The 27,726-nt window shown below is 38.9% G+C and overlaps 1 protein-coding gene across 5 annotated transcripts in view; it reads right to left on the bottom strand.

The window, feature by feature from the left end:
• Positions 1 to 27,726, bottom strand: part of ITSN2 (intersectin 2) — a 74,885-nt gene that overhangs the window by 37,953 nt on the left and 9,206 nt on the right. For 4 of the 5 annotated variants that reach the window (XM_032213649.1, XM_032213645.1, XM_032213648.1 and 1 more), the window contains exons 2-15: positions 21,717 to 21,784; positions 19,978 to 20,070; positions 18,625 to 18,688; positions 16,331 to 16,494; positions 15,555 to 15,737; positions 14,894 to 14,990; positions 14,519 to 14,661; positions 12,769 to 12,832; positions 9,965 to 10,102; positions 9,791 to 9,870; positions 6,784 to 7,046; positions 6,005 to 6,154; positions 4,518 to 4,658; positions 1,270 to 1,357 (exon numbers count right to left, since the gene is read on the bottom strand). In XM_032213649.1, coding sequence (XP_032069540.1) covers positions 1,270 to 1,357; positions 4,518 to 4,658; positions 6,005 to 6,154; positions 6,784 to 7,046; positions 9,791 to 9,870; positions 9,965 to 10,102; positions 12,769 to 12,832; positions 14,519 to 14,661; positions 14,894 to 14,990; positions 15,555 to 15,737; positions 16,331 to 16,494; positions 18,625 to 18,688; positions 19,978 to 20,070; positions 21,717 to 21,747 — 1,699 coding nt within the window. In that variant the 5' untranslated portion in view covers positions 21,748 to 21,784. The remainder of the gene's footprint in view (positions 1 to 1,269; positions 1,358 to 4,517; positions 4,659 to 6,004; positions 6,155 to 6,783; positions 7,047 to 9,790; positions 9,871 to 9,964; positions 10,103 to 12,768; positions 12,833 to 14,518; positions 14,662 to 14,893; positions 14,991 to 15,554; positions 15,738 to 16,330; positions 16,495 to 18,624; positions 18,689 to 19,977; positions 20,071 to 21,716; positions 21,785 to 27,726) is intronic. The other variant, XM_032213647.1, reaches the window with a different exon arrangement.

Genomic DNA, 27,726 nt, shown 5'->3' with positions numbered 1-27,726 from the left:
AAACTCAAAAAATTAGAATATCGCGCAAAAGTTCATTTATTTCAGTAATGCAACTTAAAAGGTGAAACTAATATATGACCCATTACATGCAAAACAAGATAATTCAAGCCATGATTTGGCTGGTGAGGCAGCAATTTTTTTAGACTTGTGGACTTCAACTCCCAGAATTCCACAGCCAGGCATGCTCAGTTCCGATTTAAAGCGACAGCATTTGTTTTTCTCCTTTGCTAAATAAGTTTCCTTCATTCTTTTTCTTCTCCCTTCCCCTCCTTCCTCCCTCCCTCCCCCCTCTCAAACACACACACACACACACACACACACACACACACACACAAGTTAGATTGGACTATCTCTCCTATCCCCTTCCCTCTCTCATTCAAACAAAATCTCTTTCAAACAAACACAAACACACACACACAATGTTGGATTGGAGGGAATCAGGGAAACCACAGGAGGAGGCAGGAAGCCAGTCAAAAAGCCATACTGGAGCACACACACACTTTCCCCCAGTCCCGGAAGGATCCAGCCCAACTTCACTGATTACAGGTTTGAAAAGACAACGTGGCTCTGCCTGAAATCAAACTACACTTGGGGAGGGGGAGCACTTCCCTCCAGCCTTTGCCCAAAGCCCCGCACCAGGAGGATGAAGTTTGAATTCCTCCCCCTCCCTCCGACCCACACATACCTTTTCCAGCTGTTTCAGAGAGGATTTCAGACGTGCCTCACCTATGTCAGGAATTTTTTGGCTTTTAACCCTTGCTTAACTTTACTCGAGTGATCATAAAACGCCAGACTAGATGAGGCACGTTGTTCTCCCACCTCTTCCTGTAGAGGGCACTTTTTAAGAGGCTTTTTAAAACAGTTAAGCACTAAGCAGAGTCATCCATGTTGACTCAGGCAGCAACTAGCTCAGCCTGACCTCAGCTCTTGCCTTTTTCCTTTTCCTTTTTTTTCTTTTTATGATGACAGTGGTGAGGCTCTGCCTCCACTGACTGCACATCCCTGCACTCACATATCTATATATTGTATTTACTTAATTTATTAATATTTTAGTCTTTGACTAACTATAGGAGACATCTGCCTTAAACAGACAGATTGCTACGCAGAGTGGGTGATGTCATTCACAGTAAAAGGAATGGGAAAATTTTCTGAGAGACTGAAAAGGGCATCTCAGAACTCCTTTTCCAATGTACCTCATGTGAGGGAGGAAAACACTCCTGAATGAATGTACTCTTACAAACATGTACACATAAGGCCAATGATACTTACCAAAAGAGTTACTAATCTTGCTGTGATTTATTTTCTCACTCAACTGTTGTTTCTCAGGAACAAGAGCAATCAGCTTATTCTGATATTCCTGTAGAGTTGAGGGTGGTATATTTTAGAAAAGTATTACCAGCACAATGTGTTTGACATAATCTGATAATATAAATGAAAGCATAGAGGTAAGAAAAAACACTCCTGCACATATTTAGTGGCTTCCAAAGTACCCTCCAAGTGACTATGGCTCAAATTTTCAATGTTTCTTGATAAATTAATAGGGTAAAATGGGTTCTTTAAGTATCAGACTCATATCAATTTTGCACCTTAAAATCCACAATCTGAGAAATGCCCAATTCTTTTGTGTGAATTCTTAAAGTCCTCATTTACCTATTATAATGATTCCATTTTAGTCATCCCATGATCCCTGAAGCCAAAACATTTCCAAAAATATGTGCCCTTTGGATGAAACAAAACAAAACCTATTTCTGATGTAGCTGGATATATTCTGGTATTGAGAATATATCTTCAATAATAAAAAAATCGGAGTAATAATGCACCTCAAGGGTCAGTAATCCTTATATACGGAATGTGTCATCTATAACATTTTGCATCATGAATGGATGAATGAAATCACCAACATTTCATGACACCCTGTCAAACAATGTCTTTGCTTTGTGATGTTGGTCAGATAAAAGACATGTCTTCCACTACCTCATTTACAACGAAATGAGGACCAAATTATTGATGGTAAGTGAACTCAAGGGCTCAGATCTTGAAAATCTTCTTGCTGTTGTGGATTGGTTCTCAACTATCAACAACTAAGTTGCTAGTTTTGCTCTGCTGTCATTTAAACTTAGAAATACTTAATTTCTTAATTGTAGCTCTGGGTTTATCTTGCTATAACTTTTTAATATCTAATACTCTTTTTATTACTTTATTTTACAATATTATAATTTACATCACTACTGTTTTATTGTTTTTATGGCATGGCACATGTAATGATCTATAGTTACAAGAATAAATTTACTTACTAACTTTTCATGAATTAAGCATGCATCAACAAAGACATTTTGGAAGATTGGGATATCTCACAATTTTTCAAAAATCTAATTTTATGTTTTCTTTTAATGCTGCAGAAGACCAAACAAAGCAAGCAGTCCTGTTTTAGAGAACAGTATGCCAAAACAAGCTCCAATGCCCTGCCACATGCCAACACAGATGTACATACACAAATAATGAGCTCTAGGACATATATTCTATAGTTTAAACTCATTTTGACATATTTTAAAATGTCTTCTTCAATGTCTAGTGGCATTCATTTGGGCAAGATCAAGGAAGTAGGAACTACACACATTTCAATAAGTTATTTTTAATGTTAGTCTCATTCATAGTGAGTTCATTAAAGTAAAGTTTCTTTCAATAATTTGAAAAGCTTATTTCCAGGTTTCTTGTCTCTAGGATTGAGTTCCAGTTTATGAGATAACCTCCAAATAATTTGTCTTCTGCTTTTGATTTTTTTGTGCCTTCCCTTGTTCCATTTTCTTTTCCAGTTTCATCACAATCTCTCACATTTGTCAACAAAATAAAATGGTCACTTAGGAATAAAGACACAAGGAATAAGAAGGAATGCTTGAGTGTGTTGGTAGGGGTCATGTATATGGATACTATTGTATGCAGATAATGCCATGTTGCTATCTGAGAATTTCAATGTTCTTAACAAATATGACACAGATTACATGATGTGATAATTCCCAAAGACTAGAGGTTGCATTTAATAGAGAAATCACATAAACACAAGTTGTACATGAATGGTGACAACTTAGATCAAAAGAATGAACTTGTGTATCTTGGTAGAATGTTAATTAAAAATGTGAAAATGGATGAAGAAAATGATTTCTTCTTTTATCTAACCTCCTGCTTTAATTTCTTTTGAGTACTATTTCTTACTCCTTTTTTGCAGTTTGTTTAATATTGCTTACCCCAAGAGTTTGGTGGCTCACAAGGTTAGAATGCTGGGCTGACCATTGGCAGCCTGCATTCAAGACCCATTACTGTTGCGGGGCATCACACAATCCAGCTCCTACCAACCCAGCAGTTCAAAAGCAGACAACAGCAAGAAAATAAATGAGTACCACTTTGGTGGGTTCATGGGAATCAGAAAGGATTCCCCAATTGGGTGTCCCCCAAGCAACTGTGATGTCACCGGCAAATCCTTTCACCATGGAAGCCCTTTGGTGCTTCTGACATTGAAGTATTAGCATTACCCCAAAAGAGAGCATTGTAGATAAGTATGGGTGCACTCACACACTTGTCTATACATACCTCTCATTTGCTACAACAGTTCCCCACCCTTCACTATATGAATTATATATTTTATCTCTCTACCTCTACCTATCCAGTCCCAACTAAAATAATTTTTCTTTGTGCTTTTTGCAGTTTTCTTCATGTGGTTTTACAGAGTGGTTTGCCATTGTCTCCTTCCTAGGGCTGAAAGAAAGTGACTGGCCTAAGGTCACCAGCTGGCTTTGTACCTATGGCTGTATCACTGTATCCTGATTTCTAGCCTGGTGCTATACTACATCAAAATGACTCTCAAAACCTTATAGCATATTTTAAAAAAGAAATGGTTGTGCTACATTCTTGTTTTCCTTATTTGCTTTGTATAGTTTTTGTGGTTATGATCTGCAACTGACATGAAAGGAAAACGAATCTCTTAAAAATCTTAAAATTGCCATAAATTCAACTTCTTTGTTAAGAAAGCTGGATAAACATTCCTGCTTAGGGAAGATCTTAGGAGCCTCTGATATCTTCTGGGCTGATTATCAGTGATTCATATTGTCCCTGCTCTGTAGAACGTCTGTCTCTGTGTGCTTGAAGCAGCAGTCAGAGATCAGGAATCATAAGAACCTAATTTGTCAGGCTTCTCAAACATTTTGTATTAGGGCTGAGAGTAGGAATGAGGAACCTGCTGTCCGGAACCTAATTTCAAAGAAGGTGCAAGGTCTCAATTCTGATATTGGACTACAGTAATCTGTTCCTTCCAGAGAACCGAACTGTGCATATGAAAATGAAAAAAACTAAAAGAGAATGGATAGCAGAGGACAGGCAATCTTCTGAAGAAAAACAACAACAAAGAAACTTGGGGACACTCAGGACTGTAGCCTTAATAGACAAGTAAGTTCAATGTTTTTTCCCTCCCTGCATTGACCATCATTTGTGGGAATGAATTCCAGATGTATCAAAATATCACATACTTGAAGCTGTTGTTCCAATTGCTTGAGTTCAATAATTCCCATATCACATTTCTTTTCTAGATTGGCAAACTCATTTTTATGCTTTTGTTTTCTGTTACGAACATCTTCTAGTCTTCCAGAGATCTGTTGGTGTTTGTCATTCTGTATTAAGAAACATTTTAAAAAATTACATCAATAAAGTACACAAATTTCTTGACCTATAATTATTCATTACTTCTTTAGGATTTAATCCAAACATGCAAACAAAGCATGTGTGATTGAGACATAAAAGTAAAAGTTAAGGAGAATTCTCTTCTGTCTACCAGATTCCTCCACTGAGTACAGTTAAAGACTAGACGCTGGGCAACTTGGATAGGTATTAGGATGGATATGCTATACATGAATGCAATGACCAGATGCTCCATTTAGCAATTCATTAATTCTTAATATAAGTTAGCTACATACAGGGACAATGCAGGGATTCTGTTGGTATACTATCCACTCTTTTGTAACTATATTACTCTTTCTAGTAAGATCATCTCAGGGACAATTTGGACTATCTTTACTGAGTAATTTCAACATCCGCAGTGAGGATGGTTCAGTACTTTATATCCCCAATCCAACTACACAATTATCTCAATTAATATTTAGACTGCAGGGAACTGGATGATCTGTTAAGATGATCTATTCTAAGCACCTGACAGATCACTGTTTAGTGAATGACTTCAAACAGATTTTTCTACCACTTCTTGTAGACAAAACTGTAAAATTCTGATCAATCTATGAAAGACGAAAAGTATGTAGGTGATTTATTTGTGGGCTAATCCCATGCTATTAAAATATATTTCTTTTGGCACTCCTCTCTCCACTTAGCCAGAGTTTTTAAGGTGAACTAATAATTTCAGTTGTTTTTAATTGAAAGGGTGTAAATGGAATAATACGAGAAATAACATCACTATGCTTCAAAGAAATGAATAAATAAAACATAGTTGAAGAAATACTAACCAAGGTTTTTCCCTCCTACATAGTTACTACCTGTGTTTCCCTGAAAATAAGACCAGGTCTTAAATTAATTTTTGCTCCAAAAAATGCATTTGGGCTTATTTTGGGGAAAATACAGTACTAAATGTGCCTGTCTGGTTAATGATCTTAACTGTGGATTATTTTTTGGGTAGGGCTTAAATTACCAGTATCCTGAAAAATCATGCTAGGGTTTATTTTCTAGTTGGGTCTTATTTTCAGGGAAACGGGGTATATACAGTTCCATACAGCTGAAAGCTTCTTTAAATCTGCTGATGCTGCCCTTTAGTTGTTTTGCCTCTATAAATGACTACTCTTAACTTCAATATGAGAAGGAAATGACAACAGAGAAGCAAAAAATAATAATAATAAATAAATCTTCAATTTATTTACAATTAGACAAGAGATATAGAAGTCACAGGAAAACAATTGAGTTAAAACAGAATGTTTACTTGTAATGCTATACTTTTGTGCATTATGTGACTCACCAGTGCATCAAGTTCAAGATTAAGACTCTTTTTTTTAGAAGATAACTTCACAATTTCCTCCTGTTCTCTATTACGTTGTTTAAGAAGGTCTTGACGACGAATCCTCTCCCATTCAAGCCGTCTTTGACGCTCAAGTTCTTGTTTAGCTGCCTGAAAATAAAATACCTAAATTATCAGCTTCAATGCTTATGTAATAATAGAACAATTAATAATATTATATTCATTTATTGTTTTAATTAAAGACAGTAATTCAGAACCTTGGGAAAAAGGTTTAGATAAAAATAATGCATATTAAAAAAAACTAGCATGTAACATAAATATTCTTGTACATTCTATATATAATTTTCAGAAAAGCTTCCATGCATATCTTTTGCAGCAAAATCAACACAATGTTCTTTGACCTTATGAAGAATAATGGAGGCATAATAATGGAATACTATCCATTTTTTAAAACTTAAAAATGAAGGTATTTGTTATTCATAAAATGCAACTTTTGTATTTATTCCAATCAATGCTCAGGTTCACAAAATGCACCTTAAGACTATCATTTACTTTAATGACCACTTATTTGAATGAAAACTACCTGCTTAAATTAGAATTCAGAATAAAAGCTAAAATATAAAATCATCCCAGTTTCTTAGCTATTAATACAGAAATATTTTCTAAAAGAGAACACTTAAAGTAAAGAGCCCTAAACTCTCCCAGGAATAGTTTTACTTAACTAACAAATTGAAATAAACTTTCCAAAGGTTAAATCCTAAAACAATTAGAAAAACAACCTCTCGTCTTTCAATCTCTCTTTTCCGTTCTTCCTCTCTTTGTTTCTCCATCTCTTGTTGTTTTTCCAAGCGCCTTTCTAGCTCAAGTTGTTTCTTCTGCTCCAGTTCCTTCCGCTCCCTTTCTCTTCGCTCCTTTTCTTCTCTTTCCTTCTGTGCTTTACGCTCCATCTCTCTTTGCTGCTGCTCAAGGAGCATTTGGCGCCGTTTCTCCAGCTCCAGGTTGCCTCTTTCATAGTTTGCCTTCCTCTTATCCTCAAAGGTAACTAGATTAAAGAACAGTGAATGGCACTGAACTATAAACACTGATCAGGTCATATTCTTCTCAATTATTTTTAAGAGATGGATTATGTTAGAAACCATCCAATAACCAAAGGAAGACTAATGAAGGTACATTTAATTTATTTGGGAGGCTTTTCAAATCTCAAGGTCTTTATGTACCCTGCTGCTGCTACTGCAGTATTCTGTCCAGGTTCAACTGCCTTTACTGCTATTTCTCACCTTTTTTATTGTAGAAAAAGGATGGCTCTAATCAGAATGTACCTGAGCCGCACACAATGCAATAATGAAATGCTTAGGGTTGTAATTCAGAAAGCAGCTTCCAAAGCAAGGTGAACTAAATACATCTCAAATAAGAGATATAATTAACATAATTAAACTACTAATATTTTTTTCAAAAATATTATCCCTTATTCAGAGGTGGGTTGCTCCCAGTTTGGCCCGGTTTGGCCGAATCAGTAGTGGTAATTGGGCCTGGGTTGCAGAACCAGTAGTGACAGTTGGCTGGCCACACCTCCGAACTGGCCCGCTCTGATGTTTACCCTGCCTTGCCTTTGCCATGTGCATCCACAGAACTGCCTCCTCCTGCCTACACAGGTAAGCATTTGAGCTAGCCTAGCCCCCCCCCCCCCCCGGCCAGCATCTCCCGAAGCTGCTGCCATTGCAGCTGCGGCGGGGACAGCATGCTGGAGAGGGCAGTGGTGGCAGGAGAGGGCAGCATCCCAAGTCCCAGAGCGAGAAACTGGAAGAGATGCCTCCCTTGCGGTCTGCTCACTCCCCGCTGCAAATGTCTGGGTTTAGTTTGGATCTGGGCTTTGCCAAGGAGCTGCTCGGTTTCATCAAATTCTTGCAATGGGTAAGTTGAGCGGCGGAGACAGGATGTGCCCAATCAAGAAGGGACTGGGCGGCCTGAGGAGTGCAGAGTGAGGGAAAGCCATAAGTTTCCTAGAAGGAATTGAAGCATTCAACTTTGCAGCCCAGAGGCCACACCTGTGTTTAAATCTGGCAGGCGAGGAGGGAGAGAGAACAACAAGAAGGAAACGGTGGGAGATAGGAAAAAATGCAGGCAGAGGCACTGGACTATGCAAGCAAGGCGGGAGGGAGGGAGGAAAGTTCACCTGATCTTGGCTTGGGACAAGGGGGTGGAGGAAGAACCAGCTGCAACCCCAGAAAACACTCCAGATGTGTTGCGGGCTGTGGGAAATCACAGAGCCCAGATGTCAAAACTGTCCCAGCCTGAACCAGGGAGAAAGCACAGGAGACACAGTTGGTGAAATCTCCAGTCTTTACTTCTCTTTCACGGCTGGAACAGAGTGAACGTAAACACACCAAACATGTGCAAAGTCAGCGCTGGCAGTTGCTGCCTCCCAGCGCACTTTATGGCCTGGGCTTAGGCTATGCCCCTGGCCGGGCGACCACACACACTGGCCAGCTGGCCACACATAACTGGCACCCGCCCGTGAGTCAGAAAAGTCAGTAAAGTCTAGCAGGATCTAGGAAGCCTCAGCATGTCGGTAGAGAAGCACTGTTGGTGTCTGCAGGCTCTCACTTTACTCGCCGGCATGGCCCTGATGATCGGCTGCCCCCTGGCCACGTTCCAGACTCCACAGCTGACAAGAGGCGGCTCCCGAGCATGCCGCTGCTGTGGATTGTGCCGCCATCTGTAAAAAGCTGGGAATTGGCTGGTGTGGGCACTGGAGAGCCATCCACCAGCAAGTCAGGGAAGCAGGCCCTGCACCGCATCCTGGCTCTGTGCTCTGCTCCACCCGAAGGCACAACAACGGAACGCAAAAGGAAGAACCCAGAGTGGTATGGGGGTGCTACTCGCGACTGCAGGGCACAGGTGTGCACATGCAATCCGGTGTCGAGTCCCACTGCGGGGCTCGTCATATCTGAGGCTGGAGGTAGTGAAGGGAGAGGCATGGAGAGGTCCGTCTTGCTGGTGGACAGCTCCCCGGTGCCAACACCAGCCGATCCTCAGCTTTTTACAGGCGGTGGCACAATCTATAGCAGCGGCATGTTTGGGAGCTGCTGCTCATCAGCTGTGGAGTCTGGAATGTGGTCAGGGGGTGGCTGATTGTCAGGCCATGCAAATGAATAAAGTGAGAGCCTATAGACACCGACAGCGCTTCTCTACCGGTGGGGTGGGGAGTTTTGACATCTGGGCTTTGCGATTTCCAACGGCCCCTGCCGTGCCTGGGGGTGTTGGGGGGGGGTTTGCAGTGGTTCTTCCTCCACCCCTTGTCCCAAGCCAGGGTCGGGTGAACTTTCCTCCCTCGCGCCCACCTTGCTTCCACAGTCCAGCACCTCCGCCTTCATTTTTTCCTATCTCCCACCCTTTGTTCTCTCCGCCCCTCGCCCTCCAAATTTATAAACATAGGAGTGGCCTCCAGGCTGCAAAGTTGAATGCTTCAATTCTTTCTAGGAAACTTATGGCTTTTCCAGACCCTAAATCCTCTGACGGTCTATTTTTGGGAGTTTTTCCCCACTCTTCGCTCTCCCCCTTTCTCTCTGTTGAAGTCCCAAAATTTTTTGCCACCATTTCGGTGGCCATGGCCTAGTGGTGGTGGTGGTCATGTGACTAAGTGTGCGTGAGTGATGTCAAGATGGCCACGCCCACTCACTCACATGCCACCTCCCACCTAGCCACGCCCAAAGAACCGGTAGTAAAAAAAAAAATGAAACCCACCCCTGCCCCTATTGTAATGCAGAAACAGAGGATCCCAGTTACCTGGAAGTTTTTGGGGAGGTTCCTCTTCTTGTTGATAAGCTGGCAGAGCACAGTTAATATTTTCCAAATGCTTTCCATTTCTAGGAGAAAAAGAAAACATAGTTGTTTTTTAAAATTTCAGTTCACTTAGCATTTTTCTGTAATTTTAATTACATGTCACCTTGTGTTAAGCACCTCAAAGAAGGGGGCACAAATTCAGGAGGCAGACTTAGTGGGAGTGGGTGCCCAGCTTTGGCTATATCAGTTAAGTGCATAGCTAAGATGAACTCCTCTGCTTTCAGCTGTCCATCACCATCAATGTCAGACAGAGACCTAGGAAAGACAGATCTGTGTTAAAAGAACCAAGGGAACTGGGGAGACCCATTTTGTTCTTTGCATGCAATGTCTCCAGAATATCCATGATGAAACAGGGACCAGCTTTGAAAAATCGGATACACACAAACAGTACCTAAAGGTAGTGTTAGGCAGGAAGAGGTAGGAAATCGGCAACTATAGTGTGTGAGCTGCTAAGAGTCACCCTGCAGGGGAGATGGGAAGAATAGAAATTTAATAAATAAATTTTAAAAAATATTGTTGAAAGACTGGTGCTGCTGTGAGTTGACATTCATTATCATTCACAAGACAATAGCCTCCCTATTCTCTATAATTCATGTACTGGCACATAACAATTTGGAGGACTCCAGATATAGTTCAGCTAGGTTATGTGGTTATTTGCTATTGATTTTTTAACAGCAAAAAGTCAACATTTGCTTAATTTTCTTATTAGTATGATAATAACATTGTCTTCAACCTACTTTGAGATGTCTCTCTATAAAGCCCTAACAAGCCTGAGCTCCAAGGTAACTTTAGCAACAACTCCTCTAGTGAAACACAGCTTGTCCTCCATTCTCATCCCAACACATTCCTTAAACATGGGAGGTGAAAAGAGTGGAAGTCTGGGAATCAACTTGTATTTCCTATGGTATGATTTGGTAAGGCTGCTAAAATGTAATGCTTTTATTATGATAATGTACTGTGGTTTTGTAATTATAATTGAAAATATTACCGTATATTTAATGGCTTATCTCTACTATCATGAAAGATGAATCATTTTACATTGAGCAGCACACAAGCTAAATGAATAAATGAATAATCTAGGGGGAAAATCAATACTCTCCTTTTGCAATCTAGGAATAATAGTACAATATTAAATGCATAATGACCTAGTCTGCACATGTAGTAAAGAAATAAAAAAGAAACATGCAGCAACAAAAAAGTAAACAGATTAGCAATCACATCCATAAGCAGGAATCCATCTAAGGCCATTTCCATAAATACAAAAGCAAAGAACACAGAATACAATGATGATGTTGTACAAGTACAAAATAATTCTATTCTTAATCGCTACAAGTTATTTGAAACACTAGCTACTACTAAGAAATACAGGGAAAGCATATTAGGAGTTGGTCAAGCAATCTCTGATTATTCTATCTGGAAAACTAAATCTGAGCTATTCAATCAACTTTAGTTAAAACAATTCTTGATTTACCATTATTTGTGGTTGTTGTAAAAGTAGGTAGTTACAGCCATAGAACTTTTCAAGAATTTGAAATAAAAATGTCAATCTACCATGTTTCCCCGAAAATACGACAGGGTCTTATATTTTTTTGACTCACGAAATATGGCCTTGGGCTTATTAAAGGGGAGGGCTTATTGTTTTTGGGTTGCTGGACGATTGCTCCCTTGCAACCAGGCTCCCGAAGAGCCGGGCACAGCCTCAGGGTTGAATGGCTGTGTTGCGCTGTCGCAGCAGCAACACAGCAGCCATGAGGTGACCTCCCTTGCAAGCAGTTGCCTGGCAAGCCCCCTTTCCAGCCGGGCACAGCGCCACTGACCGATCTAGCAGTACCCGGAAGGCACCAAGCAACGCGAGTGCCTGTTTGCCGCCCTCTGTCTCCTGCGGCTTGGTGCCTTCGGAATGCCTAGGTGAGTGAATGGGGCTCTGCATGGCTGGAGAGGGGGGTTGCATGAGCGGCTTTTCCGCTCCCTGCTCGTGTGACTCGCAGGCTCACGATGCCCTTGGCTAACTCTACAGTACCTGCAGAGCCACGACATCTTTGCTGCTGGCGCCACCCGCCACTTGGTTTTTTTCCCCCGGCTTTCAAAGCATGGAAGACGGATGCTACTCTGGGAGTACGCTCTATGGTTGTGGGCTGCAGAGCATACAACAATAGAGCGTACTCCCAGAGCGGCACCTGTCCTCCGTGCTTTGAAAGCCAAAAACAAAAACAAAAAACCCCAAGCAGTGGAAGGCGCCAGGAGCAGAGATGCCCTGGCTCTGCAGGTACGGTAGAGGGCATCGTGAGCCTGTGAGTAGCATGAGCAGGGAGCGGAAAAGCCTCTCGCACAACCCCTCTCTCCAGTCATGCAGAGCCCCATTCACTCACCTAGGGGCATTCTGAAGGCGCCCAGCCGCGGGAGGCGGCAAACAGGCGCTTGCGTTGCTTGGTGCCTTCCGGGTACCGCTAGATCGGTCAGCGGTGATGTGCCCAGCTGGAAAGGGGGGTTGCTGGGCGGCTGTTCGCACGTGTGGTCACCTTATGGCTGCTGTGTTGCTTCTGCGACAGCGCAACATAGCCATTCAACCCTGAGGCTGTGCCCAGCTCTTCGGGAGCCTGCTTGCAAGAGAGTAGCTGCCTCTTCAGCTGGGCACAGTGCCGCTGACCAACCTAGCAGTACCCCAAAAGCACCAAGCAACGCAAGTGCCTTTGCCCCCCACCTCATTCCTGCGGCTTGGTGCCTTCGGGATACCGCTAGGTCGGCGAGCGGTGCTATGCCTGGCCAGAGGGGGGGATTGTCCAGGGGACTTATTTTTGGGGGTGGGCTTATATTTTTGCCCACACGAAAAATGTGGCAAGGCTTTAGTTTCAGGACAGGTCGTATTTTTGGGAAACACGGTATTAAAAAAATTACAAACATGTATTTGTGAACAAACTTACCAGATAGTGGCTAACTGTGTCTGAGATAAGTTTGATTGTAGAAGAGCATTTCTTGCCTGAAATCCTTAATAAATCAAATGTAACAATTTACTACGCCCATTAACATGTAAAACCAGTTAAAGCTGTGAACTAATTATCTATATTTTAAAACATTATAGAACTAATTTCATCCCAAAAAGCAATCTTATAAAAATCATTCTAAACATAATCAGTACCGGTAGCTCTCAACGTATGAGCAAAATTAGGACCAACAATCATAAGTTGAGTTGGACAGAGTTTTTATGATAATTTTTATGGCAGTCAAGTATGGCAGTCAAAGTTATCTTTGTTAAGATAATCTAGCTTTTCCAATGGGCATGTTTTGCTTGAAATCAGCAAAAAAAAGGTCCCAAATCATGATCATTTGATCACAGGATGCTGCAAACAGTGGTAAATGTGAGCTGACTGCCAAGAGCCCAGACTGCAATCACATAACTACATTACTTAAAAATCCAGGAAAACTGTGGCCCACAAACCTTGGGAGATATTGTAGATGCCCCGCCTTTCCTAATTATAAATTTTAATGTGCATAAGGCAAACAAGAATACAAATTATTATCATAATTATTACCATAATAATTTGTTAAAATTAAATTATATTAAATTTAGTTTTTGTCCCGACATAACCCTCAGGGGATAGTCTCTGGCAATCATTAAAAAGTCATGCATGGTAAATGGCCTGAAAAATATTGTAATTTATTAATAGCAATAGCACTTAAGACTTGTATATTGCTTCACAGTGCTTAACAGCCCACTCCTAGCAGTTTAGAGAGTCAGCATATTGCCCCCAACAATCTGACTCCTCATTTTACTGACCTTGGAAGGACAGAAGGCTGTCAACTTTGAGCCAGTGAGAATGAAACTGCTGGCAGTCAGCAGAATTAGCCGGCAATACTGCATTCTAACCACTGTGCCATCACATCTTGGCTTGTCATTTCTAATTTATACACTCATGAAAAACCACAGCATGTTTGCATGCATTTGATAATGGAGTATCACCCAGCTAGGTTTGAGAACTAAGATTTCATTTTTGTTCAGCTCTTTAGTCTATAGTCCATGGCTGAGCAGGATGGAATCAGATGAATACTGGGAAACTCCCAGAAAATGCAGGGCTGTAGGTCTGTGGGGAATCGAAAAAATATTCCTGAAAGGATTTCAAACTATATCCATTCTATGACTAACTATAGAGATACATCCATGAAGTCTCCAAATATTGCCCTTGACTTGAAGGAGATTCTATCTTATTTATTTCACAATATATAAAAAGTAGTCCCCTTGAAATGCTATTCATTTTAATCTGTATTGCAAAAATATAGAAACATCATTTTGTTAATTAAAACTAGGATAATATGATGTGATGTGTAGGTGCTTTTAAAACCAGAAAAATAATTACTAAAAAAGAGTATTAATTTTAAAATAAATCTTATGTATTTTTATTGTTGAGAGCCTGTCTGGTGTAGTGGTTAAGGCGCTATCTAGAAAGTAGGAGACTGTGAATTCTAGTCCCACTTTAGCCATGAAAGTCAACTGGGGTAAGCTTGACTTGTCACTTTCTTTCAGACTCGTCCACTTTACAGGGTTATTGTTGTGGGGAAAACAGGAGGAGGAGGATGTGTCAGATATGTTCGCTGCCTTGAGTTATTTGTAAAAATAACAGAGGAAGATTTAAACAAATATAAACAAACAAACCCATCTTTAAATCCAGCACTAACCTGAAAGATATCCAGTCATTCCTTTATCAAGGTAATTAAATTTTTGCCTGTATTTTAATCTTGAAGCCTGAGGAACTGCCCAATCTGAAGATCCTGTCTTCGGTGAATTGCCAGTTAATGAGGTAGTAGAAGACGAATTTGAACTGTAATATGTAATAACCAGAGTCAATTAAAAAAAAAACCCTGTGTTTTTCAAAATTAACATTCTTCTTGTATTTTTCTGCATATTACTATTTTTTTCCAACCAACCTTCCCAAATATTACTACACTTCAGGTACAAAGATAATAAAAAGAAATGGTCTTGTTGGAGAGGGGGGGGGGGGGAAATTAAGTCAATCAATTGATACTTAATATTTCAAGTCTGAAGGTCCATACCTACTAGATCCTAAATCTATCAAGGACTGAGTTTTCTGGATGTTGGAACCACCAAATCCTCCTATCACGGGAGTGTATGAACTAGAATGAGGCAAAGCTGAAATAAGAGAAATGTTGAAATGGGTTAATAATTATTTGAGTCCTGGAAAGAAACATCATCATTTCTACTTGAATTTTTTTTTATCCTTGTTCCTGAACCCTGACTGACAGTATTGAAAAGGACAAAGGAGGTGTCCAACCTCAGCAACTTTAAGACAGACCTGGCTGTAGAAATCTGGGAGTTAAAGTCCACAAGTTTTAAAGTTGCCAAGATTGGACATCCCGTTATATAAAAACAGCAGAATGTATGCTTGCATTTCTTTTAGGTACATAGATCTGATTTTATGAAAATTTTTGGATTAGCTTTGAGAACCCCGCTGATTCCAATGCCTATTAGTCAAAACCTGAGGGAAGAACCTGGATGGGAAGGAGGGGTCCCTAAGCAAAATAACTGGTCTTTTGAGAACAGGAATTAGACTGGGAAATAAAATACTGTAAGTAATTAAAGCATCTGCAAAGCGAATCAAGCTGCCTCCCGGGTCAATGCAACATACTCAGAGAGCAAACCACCACCAACATCAGGCTGTCAAAACTGGAAACTTTCTGGCATGAGGGTACTCACTGGAAGAGTAGGACATAACTAATGGCTGAAGAAGGCCGGAGGTTCCATTTGGCAATGATGGAGGGCTGGTAGAAGGCAATAGTGGGGTCGAAATCACCATGGGAGAAATGGAAGGTACAGATGTCAGATTGGACATGGGAGCCAAAGGTGCTACTGTAGACAGATTTGGCATACTGCCCATACCTGAAGAAATTCAAGAGTCAATATAAATACACCAGTCCAAGACCATGGAATCCACCCCTTCTCTGAGATAGATGGCAGGCCCCATTTGCATATGTTTTCCTTTTGGAAAATGATTTTTATGAAAACTGGCTGTCGACAGAGAATCAAAAGGCTAGACTAAACATTTCTTACTTTGATGGGATTTTTACGAGCATGCTTTAATATTAAATTGTTTTAACAAATTACTATTATCCTTTTATATATTTGTGTTCCACTAATAATGGACATTTGTATCTAACACCAGGACAGATATTGTAAAAACTAGTTTTAGTTAGGCATCTTACACTTGAACAAAGCATTATTTTCATTTGTTCCACCAAATGGCCAGAGTTTTCCCCTTCTGGATGGGAAAATTACCATGTCCAAACACTGGAAAGCAGCAGAATGAAAATAATATAATTGCCTGTTTTTACCATACCCAAAAAATAATCTTTAACTATATTTTCTTCATATAGTTTTAACAAATGTAATGCTTCTACAAATTTGCAGAGAATCATCCATCATTATCACCCGTTACAGACAAGGGGCCAATCTCTAGATATTTGTATGATTACCAAAACGAGCAGACATCAAGGGAGAAAACGCTGGAGTCTGTTTCATGATTGGAGGGAGCACCATAGGCAAGGACTGGCCTTGCAGCTTTAGTTTGATGAGTTTCATAGCTATGGAGAACTCCAGCTGATCCATTTTCCCATCTTTATTCAGGTCACTGAGAGCCCTTTAAAACAAAGAAAATGCATACAAACTGAGTGTATGTATATATGTTCAATTGTTAGTGACAGTGGATATTACTGTGTCAATTACTCACAACAAACACAGCATGAAGTTTTTCCCCACTATTTCTAGCAATATCTGTTGCTGATCCCTTATCTCCAAACAAGTCTCACAAGGCTGTTTTTTTAATAATCCTATTATGTAAAGCAGCCAATGGGCAAGAGTGAGAATTCAGCACACTGAAAATCATGACTTCAAAGGCCATCGTCACCAAGTGCTATAACTATTAGGAAAAAGATACAAAAGTACATCCACATTCCTGACATCAAAACTCTTTCTTTACAAAGTATGCTTGGTAGAAAATTTACCAATCTGATAAACACTTAGCACCCCTCAAATGTTCTCTTTGTTAATAAACTTAAAAGAAAATGTAAAAGAAAATCCTTCTTAAAGGATGCATTTTCCAATCAGATTCTCATTTCTTATTTTCAGAAATGATACTAATGAATTCATTTTAAGAGTTCTGCCTTAATAGGATTGCTTTACAGTAGAAATTTAAATTGTCAATATGCCATTTTAAAGATAATGCCAATCCATTGAGGACTTGTATATTGCACAGGTCAGAAGGAGGGTTGAGAAAATATCTACAGACCCCTCACATCCTGGACATAAATTGTTTCAACTCCTCTCCTCAGAATGCCTCTGCAAGGCATTGCATGCCAAAACAACTAGACACAGAGACAGTTTTTCCCTTGTGCCATTACTCAGCTGAAGACCTAAGTCCCACAGTACTGTCTTATGTCTTAGGATGTTTAACCATGTAATAGGGCGTTATATTTTATTATCCTTCTCATCTTTCTACTACCATCTATTATTCATATCATTATGATTATTATTACTTTGCTGCTTTGCATGTACACTGACAGTTTATGCACTGAAGACAAATTCCTTGTGTGTCTAATCACATTTGGCCAAATAAATTATTATTCTATTCTATTCTATTCTATTCTATTCTACGCTACACAAGTATTTGAGAAAAACAATTAAGAACAATATTTAGATAAAAAATGAGTGAATTCAGGATATATTCCTAAATACAATTGTTTGAAAATAATGTCCACTGAAAACAGAATCAACATTAATATGATTGCATGCTAAGGACACTTCCATCTTCTAATCTTCCCAATTCCAGTATAAAATGCACCAAAGATTGATCCAGCCTGTCTTGATTCCCTGTGAATTCAGACTGCCTTTCCTTCCTGGCAACTCTTCCAACTCATATATAAGTAGTCCTTGAGTTATGACCATTTGTTCATTGACCTTGGAAAGTTCACTGGTGCTGCACATACGTGGTACTTATGGGGTCATGCGATCGCAACTCAGGTGCTTGGCAGTTTGTCCAAACTTACAACCTCAGGAGCATTTAAACTCCCCTCACCTGCCTATTTTCACTCCCACCTCTGTCCTTTTGGCCGCCCTGCACAGCAGCATACCTTGGCAGTGGCACTGGGGCCTTATGGCAAATGCCATGATTTTGGTTTCTGATAGTTGAGCCCTAAATGGTCTTCCTTTCAATACTGTGCTAATGCTGTCAGTTTCTTTTAAGACTAGTAGATATTCTTGAGAATATTGCTGCATTGTCTGCGTAGAATAAAATAGATGTGTCTCCAACGTGTATGGGAAGTGAAAGTTTGTGTTGAGGAAATGGCCCACCATGGAACTGATATAAAAGTTGAGTAGAAATGGGACCAATATTCAGCCTTGTTTTATGCCTTTTGGTTAACAGTGGCAGCAGGGAGTGCCTGGATTGCCATTGCTAAGCAAAGCAGTCATGTGATGTTGTGGTTTACAACTGCATTGCTCAGCAGTTTAGTAAAGCAAAAGGCTGTGTAGTTTTTATGAGGAAAGGGGGTCAGTTTTGGAGAAAGCATCAACAGTTGTGAAATAGAAATTTCCATATACAGAAACAATAAGGATCTATTTAAAAAAAAATATCATACAACTACAAGTTCCTGGTCATAACATTATTCAATGAGAGTAAGGAGGCTCATCTCATGCAATCATTGGAACAACATCTTTCTACAGCAGCCCTAGAATCTCTTAATATAATGAATTCACATAGTGAGATGCTCACCATATTTCAGCCAAAACAGGACTTGACAAACCTGACTGTAAAAAAAACATTCGTGCTTGATCACCTGTATGAATAAAAGGAAGGGGACAGAAAAGGACATAAGAATGTATCTCCACACTCTCAGTTGGCAATTTTCTTTTAAAGGACATACATTTTTAAAATAATTCTATCAAGATTCTAATGCATTTAATTATGGGATAGGATTTAAAATTTGCCAGGACTGAACAATTATAGTGTTATTACTGAAAACGTAATTCATAATCTTATCAGACTGAGTGTGTGTATGAGAGGTGGGGGAGAGGGAGAGAGAGAGAAGGCAAAAGAACTAAAATGTGAAGCATACTAGATTGGGTAGGAACTCCAAAGCCTTTGAACAAAATAACCTTGAGCCTTTTAGAAAAGATGCCAGTTTAGTTTGAAGAATCATAGTCAACCAGAGGGAGAACATGGATAAGGGATCAGATGATGAGATGACTGCTATTCAATGGGCATTTCTCTCAGCATTTGTAGGTGTCTGTTCCCTTATATAGAAAAAATAAATGTTTCCTGCTTGCTATCTCACTCAGAGACAGAATCTGCATACATTAGAAAGATCACATACACCTTCTTCCATTCCAGGAAAGTGTGTGGATGCTCTGAAACTTGACTCCACTTCCTAACTTTCTTCTCCTCTCTCTGAAAAATGATGGAAGAACTGAACTAACAGCAGAAAATGAAAATTGGAAACGCCAAAGCCATATGGGGCAAATCTCTCATAAACCAGAAGCAGCTTAAGTTAAAGCTCCTTTGAGCCAGGTTTGGCTATTGGTGTCATCATATGTCCATGTCCATGAAGTTTTCTCTGAAACATTATGGAAGTGGATTTCCACTGCCTCCTTCTAAGAAGTCCCCCCCAACTAATTTTCTAGCCCATCTATAGCCCTGAGTTTCCCTAGTCTTCCCATCCAAATGCTAATCAAATCCATCTTTAGCTTTTCTGAAATCAGGCAAGATTGGTGAGGTGGAACTATCTATTGGGATGCCTCCAAGAAGCAGATCTATTATCTTCTTGTGTAAAATTAGGTCAGCTAAGAGTACCTCTAATTCAGAAAATATTGCTTATGTCATGTATTGTTGTCTAAGAAACTGTGATACAATCATTAGATAAACACAAACATGTGTTCATGACTTCCAAAAAGTTATGTTAACTACTGTATAATTTTATACGTAACTTATAGCACTACCAATTTTTGTGGTATTGACAGTTACAATAACTTCTTTTTCAACTAATATTTTTAACCAGATAGCAATTCAATGAACTAAATCTTCAAGTCATATAACACAAAACCATCCACTATAGAAGACCACACTAACCTGTAATATAACCTCCAACTGGTTTAAGGCTGTCAAACTGTTTATCATATTTCTTTCTTTCTTCAGAAGTGACGGCCCACATATTTGGGCCTCCTAAAAGACAAAAAGTAATACTTTTAAAAAATTATGTTCATTTGGGGAAAATAATTTTTGTTGCCTTAGTAATAATGTTAAACCTAAAACTTTTATGACCCATCTTGCTCCTACAAATTTGACAGGAATGTGGTTTTTTTTCTTGGCAGTCATCCATTCTTCCTTCATGTTTTTCACTTTATTATCTTGATCTTGTTTTTAATATTTCAGACTGCTTTTAAATTTTTTTTTTACAAACTCCCTCTTAGGAAATCAACACTGCCCAAATTTCAGATTTTTTTTAGAAAGTAGAGATTTTTCGCTCTCCCATGCCCTTCATCCCTTACACTAAACAAAATCACCATTGCTGTTCTGCTAAATAGCAGCCTAATTTGCATAGAATCTAATTGTAATGCAACATTAAAACACCAGTTTCTTTATTTATTTAGATTCAGAACTATATGACTATTATAGATTTTGGAAATGAAGGGACAGGAGAAGTGGGGTAAAACCAATGTTTCTTTAGACACCCACTTTTTTCTAAAAAATAAAGAACATTTAGGACTGGTGCATACAAATTACTAAAACATTATTTGGAATATTTTAATTCAATGACATAAAATATAACCCTATTTTACAAATTTTAAGAATGTAACTTTATATTACTAATATTACTAATATTCAAGGAAGCTGCATCAAAAGCTAGCTGACATGGGTTTCCTGACTGAAGCAGGAAAAAAAAAAAAGAGGAGTTGCAGAAAAATCACCAGAAAGAGTGAGGCCTTCTCTGGACCTTTGTTTCCTCTATTCCTTAGATTGCAACCTGATTAGCATTGATATGGCAATGCATTAAAACCAGCCAAAAGTTCTTCTCTTGTTGGGTTTCTCTTTTGAGGGCATGGGGTGTATTTAATACACACTGGCCTTTGGGAAAGCCATGTTGGAGATGACAGGAGGACTACGCTCACAATTGGTGAATATTAGTGTATGTGTACTATTTGAGGGTATTCCTTAGTGCAGCCAGGAGCAGCTGGAATGAAGGTTAAGTCCCACTTGGCTTCCCTGCAGAGAAATGATATCTGAAGTGAGAGCTTGGCTGCTCCTTCAGAGGATGTTTCCAGTCTACCTGGTGAGAGGTAAGGTTCCTGAGTTTTACTGTTTTGTGGGTGCTGAGAGATTTTTATGTGTATATGAATACATTAACCTCTTAATGTATTGTTTACTATTTACATTTTTTTCTTTCTCTTATTTAAAATTATGTGACCAAATATTTTTACACTTCAATAGAGACATTTTCTTGACCAGAAATTGAATATGAAAATGTCTAGCAGACCTAAGTTAGTAACATTAGAATATGTAAGCACCGTGATATCTTCAATTTGCTGGTTAACTCCATTTGATTGGCTATCCACTTGCATTCTATTGCTTTATTGTCTTTCCATAATATTTACTGCAGTACATTTTGATTTGTAAATAATAAAATGACCAAATATAATGATGTGTAAATAACTAAAGAACCAAAAGAACAATGCTTTTAAATGAAAAGCCCAATACTGATCAGCCAACTTATCAGTATGTAGGATTCTTAAAAAGTACGGTATTACCTAGCAGAGTGAAAGAGCCTTATTCAGTAATGGAAAAATAAATACTTTAAAGAAACTATTTACCATTTATGGTGGTAGGAAGCTGAGCCAACATAGTCTTGAATGTAACTTGCTACCTAGTTCTTAGCCATCTGCAAGTAAACATCGTGAATAAAGTATTATTAATTATACTAAGGACCAAATTAAGTACCAAAGGAAGCACATCTTTCTGTAAAGGGCAAGGAAAATCCATCTCCAGCTTCTACATCAGAGCTTCTGATCTATGTTGAGAGTACCAAAAAAAAAGGGTTGGGAGAAAGTTTACAAAGTATAACATGCAACTGGAAACAATATTTTGTTAATTAACAATATTTTTAAAATTAAAAGTGATACCAATTGTCAAACAAGTTCAAAATGATTAATAAAGATGAACAGAACAATTGGCTTTTTTGCCATTGCTTTTTCCAGCATCTTTTTTTTAATGTCTCAATCTAGCATTCATAGATGTGGCACTATCTGTTGGTCTCTCATCCAAGTATTATCTTTGTTTGAATTTTTTGAGATCAGTCATGGTTATTAGATTCTGCCACTTGCTGTGGCTTGGGCTAAGAAAAGGGTACTCTTAGAAGAGAATCAATACATCTCCATACCAAACATTGTAAAATCTCAATTAAAGGATTTCAAAGGAATGAAAAGGATGGGGGGGGGGTAGAAATTAAATACAATAAAGAAAGAGAAAGAATACAGGTACAGGTAGTCCTCAACCTATTACTGTAATTGAACCATGAAATACAGTCCTAAGTTGGTATGGTCATTATATGAGTCACCATGAGATCAGGCCCAATTTTATGACACGTTATGGGTGCTCATAAGCAATTGCAGCAGTCTTTAAAAAATGCTGTGGTTGTTAAGCAAATGCTGCAGTTGTCAAGCAAATCCATTTTACGCAATGGGTGTTTTTTAAATCAAAAACTGTAATTAAATTCTGGAAACAGTAAAAACATATCAAAAATCATGGTGATGTGACCATGGGACGCTGAAAACAACCATTACGGTGAGCCAATTGCCAAGGGTCCAAAATATGATCATATGACTGAGAGGATAGTGCAACCATTGTAATTTTGAAATTTCATTGTTAAGCAGCTTTTGGGTGTCCATCATAACTTTGCTGTTGCTAAGTAACTTTAGCTATTTACTAAATAACTTTAGTTAATTACTAGGATTGTAATTCCCAGAAAGATTTTCCATCAGATTCAGGGAATGTGTACAGTAGCTATGTGGCTAGGGTAGGCCAAGAATTGGCATAGTAATCAATATCAAGTGTGTTTTATTACTTATTACTTCAACGCATCAGTAATTCCTGTGCACAGGTTGTATTGCATAATGCAAGAACAACCTTTCAGTGGATAGTCCCATCAGCAAAGTTGGCAGTGTAAATATGAAGCTACTGGGATATCTCAAGTTGATGAGGATACTTTTTTTTAAAAATCTGTATATGTGCAAAATACTGGAGTTAAGTGTAAAGCTTCAAGTTAAATGTAAAGTTCTTTTTTACATTCTAGATATAAAAGTGACAGACATATGCTTTACTTAATACTTCCTTCGCAATTCTAAACAAGTTAAAATATTCATCTGCTAGTAGAAAGAACAAAACTATTGAATCTGCCTATGCTGCTGATATCCAGATATGATAAACATGCTTGTGAGGAGATACATAGTAGATCAGGCATGTGCTAATTTGGTCAAAAGCTGACTTTTCAGAAAATAAGTCAATCAAGCTGTGGTCATTTAAGTTCTGAATAATTATTCTTTTTCTATCTTCTACCCACTGACATCATTAGCCTGAGGTAATCAAAACAAGAGGAACCCTGGAAAAATTTCTAAAGATCAACAATTTATCATTCAATGATCAACTTTGTCTGGATAAACTTCTTAGCCAAGTAAACATTATTATCCCACAGTGTAAGAGCCCTCCACTCAAATATTGCCAGAAAAACTGAGAGAGAAAAACAAGCCTAGAGAAGTCAGAACTGTTTGCAGAAGCTTTGGTGGTTTGAGCAAGCCAAAATTTCCATAAAGAGCAATGTTCCTGCTTTTTCCAGATAGTAGTTTTATCGTCTAGTGTCCGAATGGTGTCATGAACTTCCCTGTAATAGTTTTTGTTTATGCCATACTCTCATGGTGTTGCCTTCGTGTTATCATCAGTTGCACTTAGCTATTAAACTGATCCAATTTTTAGGTTCTATTTTAAACTACTTTCTCCAAATACAAGCTTTGCCCTGGCCATGCTTTTGCAGTAGAGAGCGTCCAGACTAGCTAGATGTGTGTATGTGTCCAATTAAGCAGAGAAGAAAGTCTGGAGCATGATCAGGGGGGGTGAGGTGGTGGGGCTCTGGCTCTGTGTATATTCCCAAAGCTGGCTCACTGTCAGAACTCACTTCTGTTCTACCCGGGTAAACCAACAAAGTTAGAATTTTCTACAATGGATGCTATAAAGAACAAATAGAACTCCAAAATACATATGGAAGAGGAAAAAAGAGGGAGTATCAGTGTCAAAAATAAAACATGGATTGCAAAAATTATGCAAAATTGTAAGTTCACCTTTTTAAAAAAAATAAATTTATTTTTGAATGTGAAGAGAGTTTGTTTCATAAAGTTTTAATGGAAGTGGTGTTTTTATTTGTTGTTCAACCCTTACCCTAATGAAATAATTACTTCAGAGACACATGTGAAAAAAAGCAGTAAGAATGAAAAGTAGGAGGAAAAAAGAGTTGTGACAAATAGAAAGGAAAAATAGAACCGAAAGTAATCCACAAGATCCAAGATTTAATCCCTACTGAAAAAAAAAGGATTGGAAGATTCCATTGAAGCAAAAATATTTAAAGCTTCCAATGCAGTGTTATTTTTTCACAAGTAGTGGAAAACTAGTAAAATTTAAACAGTTTGACTATGTATTAAATATATACCTGAATATATATTAGTTATGGGAGCTGTCATTGGAGCCTCCTTAACTTTCTTGTACCTTTATTTATTATTCTGATTTGTACAGGCACTGTTTTGCTGCAGTTTTCCTTCCTTCTCCATGGCTGGTTTTAATCTGCGTTGGGAGGGAGAAGTTGGGCTTTAAGCCTTTGCAATATGGGGTCCCCCGGGACTTGGGTCTCTCTCTTCTCCTCTTTAACATTCACATAAAACAGCTGGATGAGGTCATTTGACAGTATGGGGTGTGGTATCATCAGTACCTTGATGATACCAGTTATATATCTTCATCCCTGGTAGGGCAGATGAGGCTATGAAAGTCTAGATAATGAGAAACCGACTTTGACTCAATCCTGGCAAGACAAAGTGGCTTTGGGTTTTGGGCCTCCGGGGTCTGGTGATTTGCCATGTCTGAATCTGGATGGTGTGGCATTTCAAATAGAATTTGTGCACAAGTTCCAGAGTCTAGCTAAATTTACAGTTATTCCTCTATGAAGAGGTGGTAGCCATGGCTGAGGGGAAACAGGGGGGTGGGGTTGCATTGTTTCATCTTTTGGACCAAATGTGCCCTTTCCTGGACTGGGAGGCATTGCTCACAGTCACTCATGCTTTGAATACTGCAATGTTTTACAACAAGCTATTCTTGAAGACCACCTGGAAATTACAGTTGATTGAGTATGGATTGGAACAGAATGGGCATGGGCACCCCTAGTTGCCCTTCCTTTTTATCCTGTTGTGCAAGCTGCACTGCCTCCCAGTTTCCTCTCAGGTACAATTCAAGATGCTAATTATCACTTTTAAAACCCTACGTGGACGGGACCAAGTTACTTGCAAAACTGCCTCGCCCTATAAAGGGCTGTGGGAAACATGAGGAAGAGCTGCAACTAAGCCAACTATCAAACTTGCAAGACTGATATCAGCCCTTCAAGATAAACCAGATTTGGAAACCAAAGTCATGAATACTAAACTTTTATTACAGGATTACATTAATAGAATCTTGCAAGTCTGAAAATGCCTCCAGCTCCCTGCCTTTATTTACAACAGAACAAGGGAGGGTCAAGTCTGAGGTGTTTTCTCAAATTACATTTCTGCTTTGGACTAAGATTCCTCTTATCTGACTGTTGTCTTCTTTGCAGCTCTTCCTCCTATTCCTCAAGTTATTCTCACAGCCTATTACACTCCCTGGAGGTATCTGCCCATCTCACTAGAGGGATAAGAAATTATATATTTTTTTCAGCACATGTTTATTGCAATACTAGCATTTCCTGAGTCACGTTATTAATGAAAATAGTGTTCACTATTAGATTGAAAACACTTTCTTTGTCAAGAAGACTTGTGTCTCAAATGTTCTCCATTTATTCTGTTAGTCATTCAAAATCTTCTAGATTGAAGCATAAATAAATTAGCTCATTTACTGAGAAGTTCAAACGGTGCTTCCTTTAAATGTTTCTTTAAGGAAAACAAACAAAAAAAAGGGAAGAACAAGAGAAAAAACAAGGAAAGAGAAGAAAGAGATGCTTGCACAATATCAATTTACTCATTGGGTGACAATCTCAGCTGGATGGAGTCAGAAGTTTCCTGCTACCTTATTTGTGAGACAATACACTTCATGTCTGGTTTCCTGTGACTAGCCCAGTCTTTCCTCCCCACTATATCTAGAACTTACAGTGGATATAGAGAGTCTACACAACCCTGTTAAAATGCCAGGTTTTGAGATGTAAAAAATAATCAGACCAAGATAAATCATTTCAGAGTTTTTTACACCTTATTATGGTTTGTCGCATAGTAGCTAGACATTCAGACTGGATTTGGCATTTTTATTTACCTTTTGAGTCCTTCCCAAGGCCCTGGGAGAGTCAGATGTGGATGTTTGATGGTATTACAGATATTGTCACAGAATGTAAACTATTCCAAAGAAAGCTGCCTTTTGCAATTGACTGATGGTGAATTTGTCAATGCCAATGGTAATCACATGATGCTCCAGTTGTTTTGGGGTTGCACCGAAGGCACCTATTATTACTAGCTTTGATTTCTTTTCCCACAGTCATGCTAAAGTCCCAGAGCACTTTAGTTTCTTATTACTGAAGTCAACCAAATGTTCAGACTGGATTTGGCATTTTTATCCATCTATTGGTATCCCACTTTTATGATTTTTACAAATAACTCAAGGCAGTGAACATATCTACCATACCTTCCTATTTCCCCACAACCACGCTGTGGGGTGGAATGGGCTGAGAGAAAGTGACTGGCCCAACTGGCTTTCAGGGCTAATATAGGGAATTCATGATCTCCTGCTTTCTAGCCTGGTGCCTTAAACACTGGAACAAACTTGCTCTCTTAATATAACATAAGTGTTTAATATTTAATTTAACATATAAGCTGCTCATAAGGTTATGTAGAATTCCCCAAAAAGTCAGGCAACTTGAACAAATATTAGAGTTCACGATGTTCAAAGCAGTTCTGGATCAATATGTCAGATTGCAAGATCATTTCCGTTGCACAACCCTCTTCAGATTATACTAGAGATTTTCAATTGGATTCAGGTCCGTGTTCTGGCTGGGCCAACAAAAATTTGACGTTCTGGTGAAGCCATTCTTTTATTGATTTAGACATATGCTTTAGATTGTCATGTTGAAAGGTGAAATCTTCATCTTTAGCATTTTAGCATAGGACTAAAGGATTTGTGTCAAAATTGACCAATATTGGAACTGTTCATCTTTCCCTCCTTCCTACCCACCCCTTGACTAAAGCCCAGTTCCAGCTGAAGAAAAGCAGCCGAAACAAATAGGCAGGGTTTAGGAAGAGTACTTTTTCTGTTGCTGCTCCTGCAATGTGGAACATCTTGCCCTCCGAGACGAGGAAAGTCCCCAATCTTTTGACCTTCGGCTATGTAGCATTGTGGGGAACACAGGGGCCCACACATCCATGGGGCTGGTTGGCCCCATAAGGAATTCCCCCCTGCCTGTATATGTAACTGCTAATCTCATCTTGGAATTCTCTATCTTTTGAAAGTTTACAATGTTGTTTTACGTATATATTTTAAATTTTCCTCTGAAATTATTCTGTTTTTAATGCTTAATTTTATTGATTAAATTGTATCTTGCCCAGAGTCCCG

This window comes from Thamnophis elegans, chromosome 3 (assembly GCF_009769535.1).
Source record: "Thamnophis elegans isolate rThaEle1 chromosome 3, rThaEle1.pri, whole genome shotgun sequence".
Classification (NCBI taxonomy): domain Eukaryota; kingdom Metazoa; phylum Chordata; class Lepidosauria; order Squamata; family Colubridae; genus Thamnophis; species Thamnophis elegans.
The sequence above is the reverse complement of the archived record's forward strand: the minus strand, read 5'-3'. Positions and strand labels throughout refer to the sequence as shown.